The following is a 21576-nucleotide window of genomic DNA, read 5'->3' as shown; positions in this document are numbered from 1 at the left end:
AGCACTATTTGTTTAAATAGCTTCACAATCGTCAGTTTGTTGTTTTGATTAAGTATTCGTGTTACGTCTTCGTCATCTATTAAAATATGTACTTTTCACACGCTGCGTTTTGGTCCTCTCTCTCACCGCAAGACGATCGTGACACCCAGTCTGAGGTCCTGAGGACTCTGGAGCAGGTTTTCATTGAATTTACCACAGGTGGATCTGTGGTAAATTCAAAGATTAACAATGGAAACAGGATGCACCTGAGCTCACTTTCGAGACTCATAGCAAATGGTCTGAATATTTATGTAAATATGGTATTTCAGTTTTTTATTTATTTATATAAAATAGCAAAAATGTCTGAAATCCTGTTTTCACTTTGTCATTATGGGGTATTGTGTGTAGATTGATGAGGGAATTTTTTTTAATCCTTTTTTAAAATATAATTTAATCAATTTTTGAATAAGAATAATGTAACAAAATGTTAAAGGGAAGGGGTCTGAATACTTTATGAATGCACTGTATAAACTGTAAGTAGAAGCCTAAGTGGAGGTTGTACATTTTTGGATAGGGAAAAATAATAATGGAAAATATATTCAAGAAATATATATATTTTTATATACAGTATTTATAAAAAATATATATGGGGGATTGGAAATGATGCAGACAATTACATTGACGGAAGCCACAATCTATCAGCAATATTATAGCTGATCTACCCCCACCTCCCCCAACAAAAAGCAAAGTAAAGTGTGAATATGAGAGTGCCAGTGTTTTTAATGGAAATTAGTAAAAAGAGCTGTTCAAACTCTATCAATTGATATTCATAGATATACATGTTTGCTTCTGCGGCTAAAAGGTAGCGTCAAAATAAATGCTTACCGTGAAATGCTTACTTACAAGTCCTTAACCAACAGTGCAGTTCAAGAAAAGTTAAGAAAAATATTCACCAAAAAAACTAAGATAAAAAATAACACAATAACGAGGCTATATGCAGGGGGTACTGGTACCGAGTCAATGTGCGGGGGTACAGATTAGTCGAGGTCATTTCTACATGTAGGTAGGGGTGAAGTGACTATGCATAGATAAACAGCGTACAAAACACAAAACAAATGGGTGGGGGTGTCAATGTAAATAGTCCGGTGGCCATCTGATGAATTGTTCAGCAGTCTTATGGCTTGGGGGTAGAAGCTGTTAAGGAGCCTTTTGGTCCTAGACCTGGCGCTCCGGTACCGCTTGCCGTGCGTCTATGACTTGGGTGACTGGAATCTCTGACAATTTTTTGGGCTTTGCTCTGACACCGCCTATTATATAGGTCCTGGAAGGCAGGAAGCTTGACCCCAGTGATGTACTGGGCCGTACACACTACCATCTATATAGTGTAGTACACACTACCCATGCCAAATCTTTTCATTCTCCTGAGGGGGAAAAGGTGTTGTCGTGCCCTCTTCACGACTGTCTTGGTGTGTTTGGACCATGATAGTTCACTGGTGATGTGGACACCAAGGAACTTGAAACTCTCGACTCGCTCCACTACAGCCACGTCGATGTTAATGGGGGCCTGTTCGACCCGCCTTTTCCTGTAGTCCACGATCAGCTCCCTTGTCTTGCTCACATTGAGGGAGAGGTTGTTGTCCTTGAACCACATTGCCAGGTATCTGACCTCCCTATTGGCTGGCATGTATCAGACATGTAGCTAGCTAGTATTTGTAAACAAAATGTCATATAACACCAGATCTGGAATGTCAAATGTTGTTGCTAGCTACAGGCAGAGTGCCTCGGACCCTCTTGCTTGATAAGCTATTCTGGCTGCCCAAGACCCTTGGACTTCCTCTCTGGGTGGAACGCAACGATGATCTGGACAAAAGGGAGCGCTGCCCCCATCCCCAGAAAAATACTCCGCCCTTGCACATGCATGCATGTTGATCGACAGAGTAAAGCTTGTAGCAACCTACTCCAAACAGAAAACATTTTGCATCAAAAATTAGTTTCTATTGGATAAATTCAGGTTGGTCCCTTCCCATTTTGTTCCGTTTGCTCCATTTGATTCTTAAACGGTAAACAGTTTCCATTGCAAGATGTAATGAATACACCTCTGAGGTGTAATCATTAGTCCAAATCGTTGCAAACGGAAAACGTTGGTTCCTAGTGAATACACCCTAGGTTCTACATGCCATAACTTCATGGCAGGGATAGTGTGCTTGCTTAATGTGTTTGTTACTATTTTTTTTTCTCTTCCAGGGCTGCAGTCTTTTCTACACCAAGCGATTCTGCATGCAGTGTGTGAACATACACTTGGACCAGATTCAAGCTGAACTCGCCAAAAATAAGCAGACATCACAGACGGGTGTTTCATGATTTCGGCAAAAGACAAATTAAAGAGAGGTACTTCAGGAAGGAAAATCTCTAGCCTTTCAATTAAGATATATCTCTCGGGGTTGTGGTTAGCGTGCTTGCCTTGGGGTCAGGTGACCCGAGTAGTATTCCCACTTAGGGTGACACTCTCTCCTGTCGGTCACTTGTCATATACGCCTCTGGGATAGACACGTTTCTGTTTTGGGAGAAATGGTTGAAACTAAAAAATGGTTGGAACTACAAAAGTAGCTAAGATGGGGAGAAGTATGTCCATAATAAAGCACTGCTCTGCCTTCTTAACATGTGTGGTCAGGTGCCACAAAAAAGGACTTAGGAAAATTGCAATTGGCTTAGAACAGGGCAGCATGGCTGGCCCTTGGATGTACACAGAGCTGATATGAATAATGTGCATGTCAATCTCTCCTTCTCCTGGCTGAAAGTGGAAGAGAGATTGACTTAATCACTACTTGTATTTATGAGAAGTATTGACATGTTGAATGCACCTGTCTGTCTAAACCCCTGGCACACAGCTCGGACATCAATGCATATCCCACAAGACATGCCACAAGAGAGTCTCTTCACAGTCCCCAAGTTCAGAACAGACTATGGGAGGCGCACAGTACTACATAGTACTGGTCGACCGATTAGTCGGCATGGCCGATTAATTAGAGCCGATTTCAAGTTTTCATAACAATCAGTAATCGGCCTTTTTGGATGCTGATTATGCCCGATTACATTGCAATCCACAAGGAAACTGCGTGGCAGGCTGACCACCTGTTATGCGAGTGCAGCGTCAATTGGACCTTGTGGCTGCAAGGAGCCTGTAACGGCAGTCTAGCTCTTCCTCCTCCTCGGACGAGGAGAGGCGAGAAGGATCGGAGGACCAATGTGCAGCGTGGTAAGTTTCCATAATTTAATGACATGAAAACTAGACAAGAATACAAAACAACAAACGTACTAACCGTCACAGTCCCGTGTGGCACAAACACTGACACAGGAGTCAACCACCCACAAAATCCCCAACACAAAACAAGCCACCTATATATGATTCTCAATCAGGGACAACGATTGACAGCTGCATCTGATTGAGAACCATATTAGGCTGAACACAGAAACAGACAAACTAGACACACAACATAGAATGCCCACCCAGCTCACGTCCTGACCAACACTAAAACAAGCACAACACATAAGAACTCTGGTCAGGAAGTTACAGTACCCCCCTCCTGAGTTACAGCACCCCTAAAACTCAAGAGGAGGGTCTGGGTGGGCATCTGTCCGCGGTGGCGGCTCCGGTGCAGGACGGAGACACCACTCCACCATTGTCTTTGTCCCCCTCCTTAGCGTCCTTTGAGTGGCGACCCTCGCCTCCGTCCTTGGTCTAGGAACCTTCACAAAGGTCCCCCCTAGATAGAGGAGACAGCTCAGGACAGAGAGGTAGCTCAGGACAGAGAGGTAGCTCAGGACAGAGAGGTAGCTCAGGACAGAGAGGTAGCTCCGGACAGAGAGGCAGCTCTGGACTGAATGGACGCTCCGGACTAATGGCAGCTCCGGACTGAGTGGCAGCTCCGGACTGAGTGGCAGCTCATGACTGGAGGGCAGCTCATGACTGGAGGGCAGCTCATGACTGGAGGGCAGCTCATGACTGGCGGGCAGCTCATGACTGGCGGGCAGCTCATGACTGGAGGGCAGCTCATGACTGGAGGGCAGCTCATGACTGGAGGGCAGCTCATGACTGGAAGGCAGCTCATGACTGGCTGGCAGCTCCTGACTGGCTGGCGGCTCTGGCAGCTCCTGACTGGCGGGCGGCTCTGACGGCTCAGGCAGGCAGCTCAGACGGCGCTGGGCAGACGGGCAGCGCATGCGGCGTTGAGCAGACGAGCAGTGCAGGCGGCGTTGAGCAGACGAGCAGTGCAGGCGGCGTTGAGCAGACGAGCAGTGCAGGCGGCGTTGGGCAGACGGCCGACTCTGACCTGCTGAGGCGCACAGTAGGCCTGGTGCGTGATGCCGGAACTGGTGGTACCGGACTGGAGACCCGCACCTCAAGGCTAGTGCGGGGAGCAGGACCAGGGCTCTGGAGACGCACTGGAAGCCTGGTGCGTGGTGTAGGCCCTGCTGGTACTGGGCTGGGGCGGGAAGGTGGCGCCGGATATACCGGACCGTGAATGAGTACACGAGCTCGTGAACACCGAGCCTGCCCAACCTTACCAGGTTGAGTGTTCCCCGTAGCCCTGCCAGTGCGGCGAGGTGGAATAGCCCGCACTGGGCTATGCTGGCGAACCGGGGACACCCTACGTAAGGCTAGTGCCATGTACACCGGCCCGAGGAGACGTACTGGAGGCCAGATGTGTTGAGCCGGCTTCATGGCACCTGGCTCGATGCCCACTCTAGCCCGGCCAGTGCGGCGAGGTGGAATAGCCCGCACTGGACTAAGCACGCGTACTGGGGACACCGTGCGCTCCACCGCATAACACGGTGTCTGACCAGTACGACGCCCTCTCACTCCACGGTAAGCCCGGGAAGTTGGCGCAGGTCTCCTACCTGACTTCGCCACACTCCCCTTTAGTTTCCATAATTTAATGACATGAAAACTAGACAAGAATACAAAACAACAAACGTACTAACCGTCACAGTCCCGTGTGGCACAAACACTGACACAGGAGACAACCACCCACAAAATCCCCAACACAAAACAAGCCACCTGTATATGATTCTCAATCAGGGACAACGATTGACAGCTGCCTCTGATTGAGAACCATATTAGGCTGAACACAGAAACAGACAAACTAGACACACAACATAGAATGCCCACCCAGCTCACGTCCTGACCAACACTAAAACAAGCACAATAAGAACTCTGGCCAGGACGTTACAGAGCCATGGTAAGTTGCTAGCTAGCATTAAACTTATCTTATAAAAAACAATCAATCTTCACATAATCACTAGTTAACTACACATAGTTGATATTACTAGGTTAACCAGCTTGTCCTGCGTTGCATATAATCAATGCGGTGCCTGTTAATTTATCATCGAATCACAGCGTACTTCAACTTTGCGGGTGATGATGATGGTGATGATGATGAACGGGTGATGATTTAACAAAAGCGCATTTGCAAAAAAAGCACAATCGTTTCACAAACGTACCTAACCATAAACATCAATGCCTTTCTTAAAATCAATACACAGAAGTATATTTTTTTAAACCTGCATATTTAGTTAAAAGAAATGAATGTTAGCAGGCACTATTAACTAGGGAAATTGTGTCACTTCTCTTGCGTTCAGTACAAACAGAGTCAGGGTATATGCAACAGTTTGGGCCGCCTGGCTCGTTGCGAACTGTGTGAAGACCGTAATTAATTTGCCTGAATTTTACATAATTATAACATAACATTGAAGGTTGTGCAATGTAACAGCAATATTTAGACTTAGGGTTGCCACCTGTTCGATAAAATACGTAACGGTTCCGTATTTCATTGAAAGAATAAACGTTTTGTTTTTTAAATGATAGTTTCCGGATTTGACCATATTAATGACCAAAGGCTTGTATTTCTGTGTTTATTATTTTATAATTAAGTCTATGATTTCATATTTGATAGAGCAGTCTGACTGAGCGGTGGTAGGCAGCAGCAGGCTCGTAAGCATTCATTCAAACAGCGCTTTACTGCGTTTTTCCAACAGCTCTTAGCAATGCTTGAAGCACAGCGCTGTTTGACTTCAAGCCTATCAACTCTCGAGATTAGCCTGGCAATACTAAAGTGCCTATATGAACATCCAATAGTCAAAGGTATATGAAATACAAATGGTATAGAGAGAAATAGTCGACGCGTCATAATTCCTATAACTACAACCTAAAACTTCTTCACTGGGAATATTGAACAACTGGGAATATTGAACAACCAGCTTTCATATGTTCTCATGTTCTGAGCAAGGAAAGTAAATGTTCGCTTTTTTACAGGCATAATACTTATGTCATGCAATAAAATGCAAATTAATTACTTAAAAATCATACAATGTGATTTTCTGGATTTTTGTGAAGTGTACCTATAATAAAAATTACAGACCTCTACATGCTTTGTAAGTAAGAAAACCTGCAAAATCGGCAGTGTATCAAATACTCCTTCTCCCCACTGTATATATATATATAAAAATTGGACGATTTTTATTTTATTTGAACCGAGATCGTCTTTTTTTGGTCCTCCAATAATCGGTATCGGCTTTAAAAAAATCATAATCGGTCGACCTCGACTACATCAAGTAACTGATGCAAGCAGTAAAATTACATTTAAAAAACAGATTAAAAAAACACCTTATGGAATAGCAGGGACTGTGAAGCAACACAAACAAACACATGCATACACACACACACACGATAAAATATGCACTATACACACACATACACATGGATTTAGTACTGTAGATATGTGGTGGTGGTGTAGGGCCCTGAGGGCACACAATGTTTTGTGAATGTATTGTAATTGAAAAAAAAAGTGTATAAACTGCCTTAATGTTGATGGACCCCAGGAAGACAAATCTGTGAATGTATTGTAATGTTTTAAAAATTGTATAAGCTGCCTTAATTTTCCTGGGCCACAGGTATACTGGACCCCAGCCTTGGCAGCAGCTAATGGGGATCCATTATGAATTATGCTTCGCCCAAGCAGTGATACAAACACTATTTTTCTATGGATGACCTCAATTTTTATAAAACAAGATCCGTTGACCTTGCAGAGTAAATTAAACCTCTCTGGTCCATAGGAGCATTCTGTGTATGCCCCTCAAATGGCACCCTATTCCCTATTTAGACTAGTGCACTACTTTTGACCAAAGCTGCATGGGCCCTGGTTGGAAGTTGTGCACTAAATAGGGAGCCATTTTGGAGAAAAGCTCAATTGCATGTGTCCCAGTGAGGGAACTCCAAGTACATAAGCAATTGTAACCACTAAACTGCAGTGATAGTCAGATTGTGTCAGTCAGTTGGGGATAGGCGAGCTGCCAACTATGATGGCCGGCATTTAACACTGAGGAGATGTCACTCTGGACTGGAGGCAGATTTAAAAAGCACAAACAAAATGGGGATATTAGAGCTATTGAACCCTTAACTAAAACATTGCAAAATGCGAGACATGTAAAATTCCGCAGAACCTTTACCTATATCTCCTCACACCAAACAAAAATCTCCTACTCTTGCTCCAAAACCTGACACAAAGTGTCATTCTATGACCGTTCATAAGAGACTGCCATCCACTTTCTTTTGTCATAAACCAATAAAATATACGTGCATAAAGAATAATACAAATATTACTTTAATCAACTACTGAGACTACCAGGTTATCACTTTAGACATGGCCATTTATTAATAACTTAATAAAAATGGAATACAATTTTTATCACAATAGGTTAATCTGATTAACTTCTAAAAAATACAATATTCCTACAGCCACGTTCACCTTTAAAAAATAAGTATGGGCGGTTAAATGTTCTTAAACTAATGAAGCAAATTTTCTGTTTGAATAGCCTTCCCTGTCAATATGTTTCCCCCACTAGTAGTTCCTCTCTAATGCCCCGTGTACACTAGCGGGCGATGAAACACCGCTTCCTATTCATTTGCAATGGTAAGGAAGCGGAGAGGGCGGGGGACCATTGGGCGGTGCGAACGTGGAGTGGGAGGCGGTGAAAAAGTTAAGCATTTCCCAACTTTACAGCTCGTGTACACTAGCATGCGATAAATTGCCACGTGCCACTTAGGTCGAGAGTGGCTCGCTTATGGGCGTGCTGTCAGCACGTTCGATTGTGTGTCAAGAATTTAGCATAGCAAGTTTGTATGAAGGTCTGGTTATTAAATGGGTAAATAGTTTAACCCATTCTCCATTTCATGAATTTATTCACAGGTAAATAGTAATGTGCTCTAAAACGCTCTAGTGACAAACAAACCTTGCTGCCCTGTTTCCAATCGTCCACATGGCTGGGAGAACCTATTCAAGTAAGTAAATACATTTTGAAAAAAGTAGTATTTTTTATTTATTATTAGCTATCTACTTACAGTGCAGGCTAACTCAAATGAGCTGCTAATGTAGCTAGTTATCTAGCTAACTTTGCATACTGTATAGATGGCTAGTGTCGTGGAAATTCTTACACAGGGACACTCAAAGTCAGTCTTTAATTAATCATTGTTTATTGTCAGCGTGCTGTAGAGGTTCCAACCAACTCAATGCACCTTAGTATACATCAGGAGCTCTCCCTGGGCAGACTCAGCAGTTCTCTTATATACGGCACAGAATTTATATTTGCATGATTTGGCATAATTAATTAATAATTACCATTTTGTTTCATTTATGTGACCGACCAAACTGTTTCAGAACATGTGACAGACCAACACCTCACGAGGCTTCTCTTTATGCTGAGACCTTGAAACTGAGAGAGCTTTCGTTTGTTCTCAAAACACGGTCTCGGCGTACTGCCAAATAACTCCCAGAGAACAAGGTAAATATGTTAGGGAACTACTAATGCAATATCTGAACAATGCATTCTTAACATTTTTCAACTACTGGGTTGAAGCAGACTTTTCAGAGCCCAGCACAAATCCAGGGGATTATTCTGCCCCGAAGATGGAGTTTGTGTCCTAATAACTAACCCAGGTAATGTCCTTTTTCTTTCCTTTTAACTAGGACATATTAAAGTGTTTGTTTGTTTTACTGTCTGTTACCTTAAACAGCTCAACTCACAGGTCAAGCTTTTGAGGTGCCCTTCGCTGTCGAATAGGATATCTCCGCTCCTCCTGGGCTTCCGGTGGTGGGCCAGGTTTGGGTGGAAGGTCAGGCTCTGTCTCTCCCGTACGTCCACAGTCAGGAGAATAGTCCTGGGGGTCGTTATTGTTCTTGTTCTCTCGGCGTGTCTCTGCTGGGGCGTTGGACCGTAGCAGATGATCCACATGAACGTTGACCTGGCGATGACCAATTTGGACTTGGTAAGTCAAAGGTCCTTTGCGTTGCAAGATCATACCTTCCACAGGCTCTTGGGGTGTCTGAAATCACGTACCATCACCCTCTCTCCCTCTTTGAATTCTCTGACAGTCTTTGAGTGTCTGTCATGAGCTTTCTTCTGCTGTAGCTGGTGCTTTGCCACAGTGCTTGACAAGTCTGGTTTCAACAATGTCAGGCGGGTACGTGGTTGGCGTCTCAGAAACAGTTCAGCTGGTGTACATTCTGTTACTGTGTGTGGTGTGCTGCGGTAAGTAAACAGGAACCGGGGAAGCCTTTGGTGGATGGGCACAGACTGAACCTCAAGTCTAGTCCAGGCCTTCTTAAAGGTTTGCTCGGCTCTCTCCGCTGCTCCGTTTGATGCTGGATGGTAAGGTGGTGACAGGATGTGCCTTACTCCATTGTTCTTGAGAAACATTTCAAAATCGTTTGACGTGAAAGGAGGACCATTGTCCGATACGAGCTCCTTGACTAGTCCAAAGGATGCGAACAGGTGTCTGGGAAGATTGATGGTCTTCTCAGCTGTGGTCAGTTGAGTAGGGAACACTTCTATGCACTTGGAATGGACATCGACGACAACAAGGAAATGTTGCTTGTCAATCTCGGCGTAATCCACATGGATGCGTTCCCAAGGTGTAGCAGCCCAGGACCATGGATGAAGAGGTGAAGCAGCAGGCTTGTTGCGAACAGCTTCACAAGGTGAGCAGTGGCCTACATGCTGTTGAATGTCCTGATCCAGTCCAGGCCACCACAGATAACTGCGAGTGAGTGCTTTCATCCGAGTGATCCCTGGATGTCCCTCATGCAGGTCAGATAGCAGTCTCCTCTGGAATTTGTGAGGTACCACCACCCTTGATCCCCACAGAACACATCCTTGATCAGTGGACAACTGGTCTTTCTTGTCGATGAATGGACGAAGGTTATTGTCATTTACGAAGGTTGGCCAACCGTCTAATGTTAAGTCCAAGACTTTGGAAAGCACTGGATCTTTCCTTGTTTCCTCTGCTATGTCTGAAGCAGATATGGGCAGTTCGTCAATGAGAGAGATCTGGAAGACTGCTCTATCATTCTTCACTGTCGGAGTCACTATTGCATGGTAGTCTTGATAGTGCATCTGCATTTACGTGATCACTGGATCGTCTGTACTCAATCTCGTAGTCGTAGGCTAACAATATCAGAGCCCAACGTTGCATTCGAAGTGCAGCAAGGGTTGGTATAGATGATTTTGGTCCAAGGATGGCCAACAGACGCTTGTGATCTGTCAGCAGTTGGAACTTCCTTCCGTACAGGTATTTGTGAAACTTCTTCACTCCGAATATTATGCTCAGGGCTTCCTTCTCAATTTGAGCATAATTTTTCTCACTTGGTGACAGAGTCTGTGATGCAAATGCAATAGGGTGTTCTTCACCTGACGATAGAACATGTGAGATGACGGCTCCTACTCCGTATGGAGATGCATCACACGTGAGTCTCAGCTTCATCTCTGTGTTGTAGTGGGCAAGCCACTTGCTCTTTAGCAGACGCTGTTTGCAAGTCTTGAATCCGTATTTCTCCAGTCTTGACATCACTTTGTCCAGCACTACAAGGTGCTCTCCAATGGTTGGTGCTGACACGAGGATGTCGTCCATGAAGCACACAACGTTGTCTATACCGTCCAAGATCTGATCCATTGTGTGTTGGAATATCGCTGGAGCTGTCGAGATTCCATAGGCCAAGCGACTGAATCTGAATAGCCCCTTGTGTGTATTGATGGTCAGATACTGTTCTGACTCCGGATCCAGCTTCAGTTGCTGATAAGCGAATGCCAGGTCCAGCTTACTGAAAACCTTCCCACCAGCTAGAGTGGCAAACAGATCTTCAGCGTTTGGTAGTGGATATTCCTCTGGTAGTATGCAGCGATTTACTGTGACCTTGTAGTCACCGCACATTCTGACGGTCTTGTCTGTCTTTGGGACTACAACAATCGGAGCGGCCCAGTCGCTCCTCGCTACTTTCATGATTATGTTATTCTTCTGTAGGCGGTCCAGTTCCATCTCTACTGCTTCCTTAAGAGCATAGGGAACTGGGCGTGGTTTGTGAAAGATAGGCTTGGTTCCTTCTTGCACTCTGACTTTTGCTGTGAAGTCTTGTATTTCGCCGTAGCCATCTTTGAAAAGTTCTTTGTGCTTCTCCAGCATGTTAGTGAGTGTATCCTGACTCACTGGTTTGTCCTTTCTCAGACTGAAGATTTCTCCCCAGTTTAACTTGATCTTTTGTAACCAGTTTCTGCCTAGCAAGGCTAATTTTTCTCCTTTAACAATGACAAGCGGTAGCGTCCATTCCTTCCCCTCATACCGGACTGGTACCTGGATCTGCCCTAACACAGGAATAGTGTCACCTGTGTATGAAGAAAGGCGGATGGACGCTGGCTGAAGAGGGCACTCTTTCAGTTTTTCTTTGTAGACTCTCTCTGGGACCAGAGATACAGACGCTCCGGTGTCCAGCTGCATTTTTACTGGTTTTCCCGCTAACTCCATGTTGAGATAGATTCCATTGTTTTGTTGTTGAGCTGTGTACACTGTGAACAGTTCCAATACTGTTTCAGTTGTACCTTCCTCTTCTTGTGCTGTGTCTGACACTTTGTGCGTTTTGAGGCTTTACACACTTTCTGTAAATGTCCAACCTTAACACAATTGTGGCACTTTACATTTTGGAATCGACATTCACTGTGCTGATGATTATCTCCCCCACATCTGTAGCAACTTGGCTTAGACCTTTGATATATGGGCTGCTTTGTTCTTGTGTAACCTTGAGGACGGGACTGAGAAAAGTGTGACTTGTGAGCCTTTTTCACCACGTGCATCACTGACCTTGTGAACACCTTTCTGACGTTCTGCATATCCCGATTAGCTCAATAGTATCCCTGTGGGCAAGCTCGAGTCCAAGTGCGATATCACAGGCTTTCCGAAAGGTCAGGTCCTCTGACAGAAGCCTTCTGTGATATGCTTCACCTGTGAGACCACATACAAACTTGTCTCGAAGAGCATCATCAAGAAATTGTGCAAACTCACATGTACTTGCCAGCCTTTTCAAAGCAAGGATGTAGTCAGCCACGGTTTCCCCTTGACTCTGGTGACGTTGGTAAAATCTGAAACGTTCTGCAATGAGAATTGGCTTAGGCTTGAAATGCATTGAAAGAGTTTCAGTCAGTTCTGCATAGTTCAACTCCACTGCTTTTATTGGTTCAATGAGACCTTTCAGCAATCCATACTCAGTTGGACCCAAAACACAGAGAAATACGTCTGCTTTCTTTTCATCTTTGATTTCATTTGCAGCCAGCCAACGCTCAAAACGCTCCAAATAGGAATCAAAATCCTCTTTTGTAGCCTCAAACTCTGGTACTCGACCAATGGTTGCCATTTTCACAGTTAATTGTTCCGTTTCCTTATTCCTTCATTTTCTTAATTTTCATCTAATTCTTCACTTCAGAAGTTTCTGCAATTACTTCATTCACTGCACTCCTTTGTAATAATGTACACACCGTGTTACGTTCCTTCTTCCTTTTTTTTCTTCTTGACAATATTTCTCCACTGAGATCGCCTAATTTCAATGGGTTCAATTAGTTTGTTTTTTTTACCACCAGAGGGCAGTGTCGCTTTTCTGGACTCCAATAGTCTTGCTACTTGGCAGCTCCTGAACACTGTACCAGTGCTTAGCCTTTTTTTACTGGCGAAAGAAAATAAAAAATAACTGACGAATTACATAATTATTTTGAGTTTCATTACTCACGCAACATTCTTCCCTTCAAGCAATGTCCGTTAAAGAAGTGTAATCACCTCGTCGCCACTGTAATATTTGTGTTGTGGAGAAATGACCAGACAGGCGGCGGGAGTACAGTTAGTTTTCGTTTAGTCCAAACCTCTCAAGCTCTACAGTTCCCGGGCACACTAGTGCGCATGTGCATTTCCTATTAGGTGTAGTAACGTAACACTGTCGTAATACATCACCGCTTAGTAACAGCATAGTAACTAATATAAACAGATGTAGATCCCAGATACTACAGTAGCTAGCTAACAGCCATGGAGGAGGGTCAAAGGATAGCAGCCCCAACTGTCAAAGTGAGTGAGTAGGCTATTTTGGATAGGGCAGGTACTTTTGTGTAGTTTCAGTCCCTAGAAGTGATGACTGAGAACAGTAAAATAATATTCAGTGCGGTCTAATTGAGTATATTGAAGTCTGTTTCTTGTGAGGTTTTCTGTCTTTAGATACAGAGAGCTGTGAATGCCTGTCTGCAGATGAAGTCCCAATGAAAAATAGTGGTTGTCAGTCCTCGTCCTGGGGACTCAAAGGGGTGCACGTTTTTCCTTTAGTACTACACAGCTGATTCAAATGATCAACGTATCACCAAGCTTCAAGTGGTAATTATGTATTCATTTGTGATGCTATCCTTGATATGATCCTGCTATTGTCACATGCACATGCATTTATCTATCCAGTGTTATCATGATTTGTTATAAGGGATATTATACTTTAGTAATCCACAATGACCTGGTGATGTAAAATTCAAAAAATGACATTATCTTCCATATTCCTATCGATACCTTGTAACTGGAGATACCTTCAAAACATTTGCCTACAGTTACCATGTAGGGCACTGAAATGTTTGGTCACTATGGCCATCTGGGACTGCCTCCAAGGGGAATTCAGGCATGTGAATGCTACCTGTGTCCTGCATAACTTCATGAGTATGGACACGAGGACCAGGATGGGATCTGGAGCTCGCCACCGTGTGCCTGAGGAGAGGTCTGCTGCTCTGCAGGACGTTTCAAGGATGGGGGCCAACAACACAGCACTGGAGGCAATCTGTGTGGGGTAGATCTTCACCTCCTACTTCTTCAAAGAGGGTGCTGTTCCCTGGCAACATCATAGACTACACTATGCACAACCAAATGCTCTTTTATTGCAATGTGTATGGCTCTTAAGAGTATTATTTCATTTACTTAGCTATGTCAACTGCAGTTATTAAATTCACAGTTTCTCTCCTTTTGATTTCTACTTCTCAGCTGAGGGTGCTGTTCTGGTATGGGTGATGTCTGTACAAAAACAAAACAGGCTCTTTTAAGAGTCACCCATAATTGAAAACATTTAGAACAATTAGACACCCTATAACCCACACCTACATACTTGTGTATCAATCTCATTGATGGGTTGTGCAGTAAGCAGGCTCAGGTGTATAACCGTGGCTCCTTCCACCTTCAAAGGATAGGCAAGAGGACCAACCATGGAGAATAGTTGTTATATGTTTATATAACTACGCTATATTTTTTGTCCTTGTGTGTCTGTGCATGTTTTTCAGTATAAAGTACACTGCAGCCACTTATTGTGGAGACCAGGTGAGACCACACACACACAGATTCCTGTTGACCACTGTCTCTTTAGCTACCTTATTTTGTCAATAACAGTCTCTCTCCTTCACTTCATCCCTCTCCTCCCTTCTCCCTAAATCCTCTAGGTTATTTCAGCTATGTTGGTGAACCCCACCCACATCTGAACTGGTTACATAGAGGGCACAGCATGATCAGAGGTGAGAGGTCACTTGGTCGGGTCAACAGGACGTATTATTAAAGACATGCTTTACATTGAAATACAGAGAGATGTACTAGTCCCAGAGTTAATCATCCAAGGTCAGTTTTGCATTTCACCTCCTGATGATTATGATAACTGACTGTGTTAGCATGATTAAGCCTTGTTTTTTAAAAATTATATCTCTCCATCTGTCTCTCATCTGCAGATATGTTTTGATGTGGGAGAAGAAGCCAACCCCCAGTCCCGTCATCGCCAGCTCACCAGCTCTTAAGATAATCTTCGGGCCAACTTGGGGCCTAAGGCTGTTAAGAGACACTGCTAGAGACACTATTACAGTATGTAATTGTGATGAACTCAGAGAACATTAGGGTAGCACTAATTCATCAATCATATGCTGTCTTCCCTGTTCCTTTTGACTCCTCTGCTCTTACCTCTTTCCCTTTCTTTCTTTTACACTCTCACACCTCTGTCTTCCTCTGTTTTATAATGAACAGCAGATGTGCATTGAAGTACAGATTGAACTTGTGTTTGTAATATCATATTACAATTATAATATTGATAATGCATGTATTATGTATTTGGAACACTTGGATAATGAACTTCTTTCAATAAAGTGTTTCACATTCTCTACTGGTTGAAATGAAGTCTCTCATTTGATATAATACTACACCTATTCTGTGTCCTCAGATCAATGAAGGGAGTTAGATATTGAGATTAACCGGTTTTAGAATATTTACATGATGCATAGGAAGTGTAGTGTAGTTTTTTTTCCTGTATATTTGAATTACAAATCAGCCTTTACTTAAATCATGTTTCTAGTCTATTGCATAGTTACAATGTATAACCATTGATGTCCCAGGACCAGGATTGGTAAACACTGTTTAAGTGTATAATTGTAATACATACATGCAGACACAGCATCATTCAAAGAATGGAGATTGATACTCCTGGTATTAGATGTGACGGAAAAAGAATGTCTCACAGACATTAATACCTGAACCGCACCTTTATTTGCCAAGGTAGAATACATGATCAGTGAATATATTTAATGTACAAGCAGCAATGTAGGGATCTCATGCTTGTTAATAGCTACATGTATATAGGATTTGCATCCTTGGCACAAAGTTATATTATATTCTACTCAATTCATAGGCTTTATTAATGCCATTCAGAATCTTTTGAAGTCGATACAACAGGCTATGATAGCTGAGGTTCATAGCTAGGTTACCAAATGTTTTAGGGTCCATACACAGATCGGCTATCTAGCTACACATCCATAGGCCTACAGGTATTTTTATCCTCCACTTCACAATAAGCAAGAAACAATTTAGCTAGCTACGTTACTTCAGCTGCATTGCATGGGAAATATCAGCAAGGCAAGCGTACAAAATTGTACATTAAATTTGAAGTAAATGCTTTAGCTAGATAGATTCGTTACATCCACTCATTCACAAGACGACAGCCTGGTTTGCTGGTTTTCTCAGGAGTCCCTAAAACATTAAACAACACAAATTACAATTTCAGGGTGGGTATAATTTGTGGAACATTCCAACAAATAAGGTTGCCAACAATCAACGCATACAAAGTTGTATAGCGGCAGAATACGATACCGGGTAGAGAGTGGGCCATGTCATTGTTTTTCACTCACCACCTTTATTCCGAAAAATGTCTGTCCTTACTCTGCTAGCCTATGGACAAACATTAAGAATAAGCTTCGTGGTGAGTTGATGCCTATTCGGCAGCAAACGTTGGTTAGCTATGTGAATTGATCATGCGTTGTTTGTTGGCAACCTTGTACTTTCCGAAGTTTTTGGAACAGATTCCTGTTGGAACGTTCCACAAATTACACCCACCCTCAATTTCATACTCATGACGTCACAACACCCATTAAGCTATGTAGCTAGCTGGCTAATGTTAGCTAGTCCGCTAGCTGGCTAAATATGGGTTTTCGTCAATTAACTTTATGACAAAAAAATATGCATCATCGGTTGTCTCTACATCAAATAACATATTCCTTTCAACTGTACATTTTTTTGCGTTACTCGTTATGACGTTATAATTACCTACATATGCTTCCATACAAGTATTTTTGTCAGCTATCTTTGCTGAAGAAGGTCTCCAACCTTGGGTCGCATTGCGTCAAATTCGTCATGGGAACCACTCAATATGATTGGTCATCGCCCAGCGGTCGCCGCTGGTGATTTCCATAACAGCCAGCGAGAGGAAGAGAGGCCCAACTCCGCAAAAAACATGTCTCCTTTCAGCAGGGGACGTTTTTCGTTGTTTCGCCCACCAAGCAAGGCGATTTTTATGGAGGTCAATAAAAATGTTGAATTTGGTCAACAAAAAAATGTATGGATTATTTTCTAAGTGAGGTTTATTTGATTGAATATACATTTATAAGAAAGACGTGACATACCAGCAACCTTAAGGAAAAACACTTTATATTGGAGTTGTCTTCAGATGGCTATGCATATTAATGAAATGAGGCTCGAATCATAACATCTCTCTCCATTCAGTAGAGGCGGTTGACGTCAACAACCCTCATCGAATATTTAGAAATATATTACAATAATGAGATGTATTCACCAATCCGAAGAAAAGGTAGGCGGGAGCTAGACAGCCTGCCATGCCGCTTTGTGGACAACGACTCCCATTGTGGAGGAGAAACATGTATCTTGTCAGTATATCCATCATATTTGGTACAGTACTGAAGATTTAGCTCCGTAGTCAAACGGCAGAAAACAACCAACAGAACTAAGCTTTCACTATTCGGGCAGATTGTTTTTTGCTTGGAGGGGGAATCACGTTGGCTGTATTACGGATGCTACGCATGCGTCTCTAACTTGTGTTTCAGGTCTCTTATTTAAAAGGAATACTTGTTTTTTTCTTGTAAACTGTCGCGATTTATGGTCGTTTTCATATGTGCAACAACATGTCAAATGTTAGTCTTTCGAATGGGAGTCCGACGTTGGAAAGGGTGGATCCGCGTCCGACGGATCACACGAAGCACCGGATTCGCAGAAATCTTTTCGGATCGGTAGATCACGACGAATTTAGGAGGGAGTGTTTGGTTCAAATGAAAGAGATGGAGAAGGCTTCTATTGACAAATGGAATTATGATTTCCTAAACGACAAGCCCCTTTCCCAGGGAGATTACAAATGGGAACCCATGAAAAGCAGTGACCTGCCTGACTTTTACAGCAGACCGCCTCACAAGCGAGTCTGGCCCTCTGGAAATGTGGACCATAACGGGAATCATGATTACCGAGTCCGACCGAGCTGTCCTACGAACGGGGCTGAGCTATCCGAGGAGACTGAGAAGAGCGAGAAGCAGACGCATTGTCACCACTCTCACAACCTGGCAAGGAAAAGACCTGCAAATCCAGGTAAATGATGCAGTTTTGAAAATTGACTTGAGGATTTTAGAGTTAACCAATCGAAAACAATTCAGCTAGTCTCCATCGCACAATATGCCACAGTCGAACTAAATTGTTACAATCTGCGAAATTGTATCGTACAATGTCGCTAAAAGCCTATACGTTGTACCCCTCATTTATAGATTCCGTCGACACTTACTTTCCAGAAAGACACGCTTTGTGTGTCAAGCTATTTAACACTTTGATTTCTTCCTCGTCTTGTGTTTTGAATGTTTGTTCTGCTCTGACCTAATGAATAGCCTGATTATATAACCACTTGGCTGTTTAGCTTGATGATAAACTTAATTTATGAACTATTCAACAGGGCGGGAAATTAGCTTTTTGGCGATAAACTGTTTACTGACATATCTTTATATTGTTTTTTACAGAACCCCAAAGTACTGGTAAAAAGTCACATTCGAGTGAAAAGGATGCAGTTGTGTCAAAGTCAGTAGAACAGACACCCAGCAAAAACGATTCCAGGACACATGAACACTAATACCAAGATAAGAACTTCATCATCATGCATTTCCAATGTATACTGTCAGGTGAGTGTGAAATGATGTGTGAATAACATAACCTCTGAATAATGGTATTTGTTCATGTGGAATTAGAATGTCCTGGAGCATAACCAGGTTGTTCTAATAACCTTATTATAAACATTAGCATTTCAGTTGTTTAAGCCTTAGTGAGATGTTAAAACGTGTAGATGACACACTTTGGTAAACGCCCCAGCTATCTGGTCTAATATTAACTTAAGCAAGCCTAGTGCAAGTGCAGAACAGTAGTAACACTTCATCAGCAGGCTTTGCATGAGGAAGGGTTGTTTTCAAGAGAATGAGCTCTTCAAGATGCTGCTCTCTCTCTGCAGAATTCAGTCTTGAGTGACATGTTGACATTTAATGTACACTTTTGCACTGTTTTCTTGCTTCAGCAGAATACACAATGCATGATACTGGACAACTAAACTGTCTTTACTATGCATGTGTTATAACCTTTAGGCTATGTACCCATAACCCCTTCTGTGAACAGAGCTAATATGAATTTGTTTTCCCCACAGGGCTGAGAAGTTCTCCTTTTTCGTTAAATACTGTACTTCAGGACCTGAAGAAGAGAAGAGGGAAAGAAGAGATACAGGATACAAAATGGCCTGCCTTTATAGGAGGGAGGGAGGCTGTGCAAGCACTGAATATTTACACTAAAGTTTTGGCACTCAATTTAATCCAATCGCCTCAAAAGCAGAAAATGTAGCAGTGTGCAAAATTGGATGTTTTTCCCTTTTTGCTCAGTTTTATTTTAACTACCTATGTTTCATATGTAGCACCAAAAACATAATATTATTATGTTGATAAAATACGTGTCTTGAAGAATTGCTGTGCAGTTTTCAATTTTTTTGTTTTTGTTTGTAAAAGTGGTCATATGATATCCTTGTTCAGGTATAATTGATAGTTATACATTCATATTATTTCTAGTCGGGGTTTTTGAGAGTATCTCATCAAAGAATCAATTGTTTCTATTTTGTGGCTTTATTCAGTGTTCAGTGGTAGTACATAGTTTAAAGGCATATTATTCAAAAGCTGGTCATTAGGGTTAGGGTCAATTCTTTTTCAATTGATGAAGTAAACTGAAAGTCATTCCAATTCCAATTTTCCTCAATGTTTTTCAATGAGAGAAAATATTTGGAATTTTTATTTACTTCCTGAGTTGACTGAATTTGAATGTAACTGACCCAATGCTACACAAAGGTCATACTGTCAATCAGTATGTTACATGACCTAACTAGATACAAGTTTACATGCAAATAATAATATATTATATATTTTTTTATTAAGTTTTCCTACTGCGAAAGGGAAAGATCCTGCCAAAGTTTCAACAATTGTCTTATTTTTATGGAGAAATTATTAAATGATTAGGCCTTATTCATGGCATAGTTAGAAATTATTGGTAAAAGTTTGAAATAATGAGTTCCCATTTTGAAGTATTAATTATTTTTATGCCACACTAAAATCAGTTGGTTTCCTTTAACTTATTCATAATGTGGTCCAGTTTGACCAGAGTAGCCTACACTCTCAGATGTGTTGTAACCACTGGGCACTTTTCAAACATAAATATGTGAATCAATGATTTGCCTCTTATTGTGTGTTGACTTCATGTTGAGCATGACATGGCACTATATAGACCACACAAAGGAAATAATTATCATCTTTTAGGAGGACAGACAGACAGATAAAAGACAAAGCTATACTGCATGTACAGTATGTCTGTATAAAACGTTGAAGTATACCTGTGTATTTTTCCTTGTAAAAATTATAGTAACTTATTTTTGTTCAGGTTTTTGTGGTTGTATTGATATCCAAAGTGACATTTTTTGAGCATTGTTATGTAAATACTTAAAAAAATGTTTTTGGATACAAAAGGTTGCAAAACTGAGCCTGATTAAAAATATACCTGTATATTTTGTATTGTGTCTCTGAAACCGGCAATCATTTGATAAAAAAAAACTATATTGGGTTAAATAAAAAGTGACTTATTTATTATTTTCAGAATTGCGTATTATGTGCACATTCATTTTCCTCCATATGTCAACATTGTCACAGTATGCTATACATTTAGGCTATAGTGTGCCAGGGCCAACCTCGGCAGTAGGCTAGTAAAGGTATTAGTTATTAGATATGGTTGATAATGTGTAAAAACACACGTCACCCAGAAATGATTGTTGTGCAGCAGGACGTGAGAGCAACGACTAGTTGCAGCTTTTTTATCTATGCATAATGCTACAGTTGAAAAATTGCATGATGTTACTGTTTATTGAGTGAAGAGATTCTTTAGAATTGAAATTGCCATAGATTCCACGAGACATGCTCAAGAGAATGTGCAAAAAAAGAAATATTTTTTACTTCGATTACACGTAACTCGCGCTGCAGAGAGAAGGTAACCAACCTCATTTGTAATGTGCAAACCAAACTAGTGTGTCTAGGATACTTTACAACCATCGCAATATACACATTTCTCATGTGGTATCAAAACAATTACGCACAACTCTCACTATTACACATCTTGTGATTTACGCCCCATTTTCTCTTTTGGAGTTTGCACCGACTCTGGATTTAAATACAACACGCAAATTCTCTCTTTTGGAGTTTGCACCGACTCTCGACTTAAAAACAACACGCATAGTCATGGCACATCCTGTTCTACAGTACGGGTGGAAAAAGTATGTTATTGACACTCGCTTTCTCCAATCAGGCACGCATTAAGAAAAGCACACCACTTCTGAC

At 42.1% G+C, this 21576-nt stretch overlaps 1 protein-coding gene and 1 long non-coding RNA gene across 2 annotated transcripts; both read left to right on the top strand.

Moving 5' to 3' along the window:
• The first annotated feature begins 14599 nt into the window (after positions 1 to 14599).
• Positions 14600 to 15509, top strand: LOC129865255 (uncharacterized). Its single transcript, XR_008761336.1, has 3 exons — positions 14600 to 14686; positions 14806 to 14877; positions 15085 to 15509. It is a non-coding gene; the product is annotated as an uncharacterized LOC129865255 (long non-coding RNA).
• A 2016-nt stretch (positions 15510 to 17525) lies between these two features.
• On the top strand, positions 17526 to 20835 carry LOC129865254 (cyclin-dependent kinase inhibitor 1B-like). Its single transcript, XM_055937886.1, has 3 exons — positions 17526 to 18268; positions 18688 to 18846; positions 19359 to 20835. Exons 1-2 carry the CDS (start codon positions 17803 to 17805, stop codon positions 18795 to 18797), a joined length of 576 nt encoding a protein of 191 aa, XP_055793861.1. The 5' UTR covers positions 17526 to 17802; the 3' UTR covers positions 18798 to 18846; positions 19359 to 20835.
• The last annotated feature ends 741 nt before the right edge of the window (positions 20836 to 21576 follow it).

The sequence above is a fragment of the Salvelinus fontinalis genome, chromosome 11 (assembly GCF_029448725.1).
Source record: "Salvelinus fontinalis isolate EN_2023a chromosome 11, ASM2944872v1, whole genome shotgun sequence".
NCBI classification, from domain to species: domain Eukaryota; kingdom Metazoa; phylum Chordata; class Actinopteri; order Salmoniformes; family Salmonidae; genus Salvelinus; species Salvelinus fontinalis.
This window is presented reverse-complemented; position numbering and strand designations above follow the sequence as displayed.

Excerpts from the sequence above, each read along its gene's own strand:
- LOC129865254 (XM_055937886.1), top strand. The coding sequence starts at position 17,803 with ATGTGCAACAACATGTCAAATGTTAGTCTTTCGAATGGGAGTCCGACG. Across the intron at positions 18,269-18,687 it reads GAAAAGACCTGCAAATCCAG|AACCCCAAAGTACTGGTAAA; the intron begins GTAAATGATGCA and ends TGTTTTTTACAG.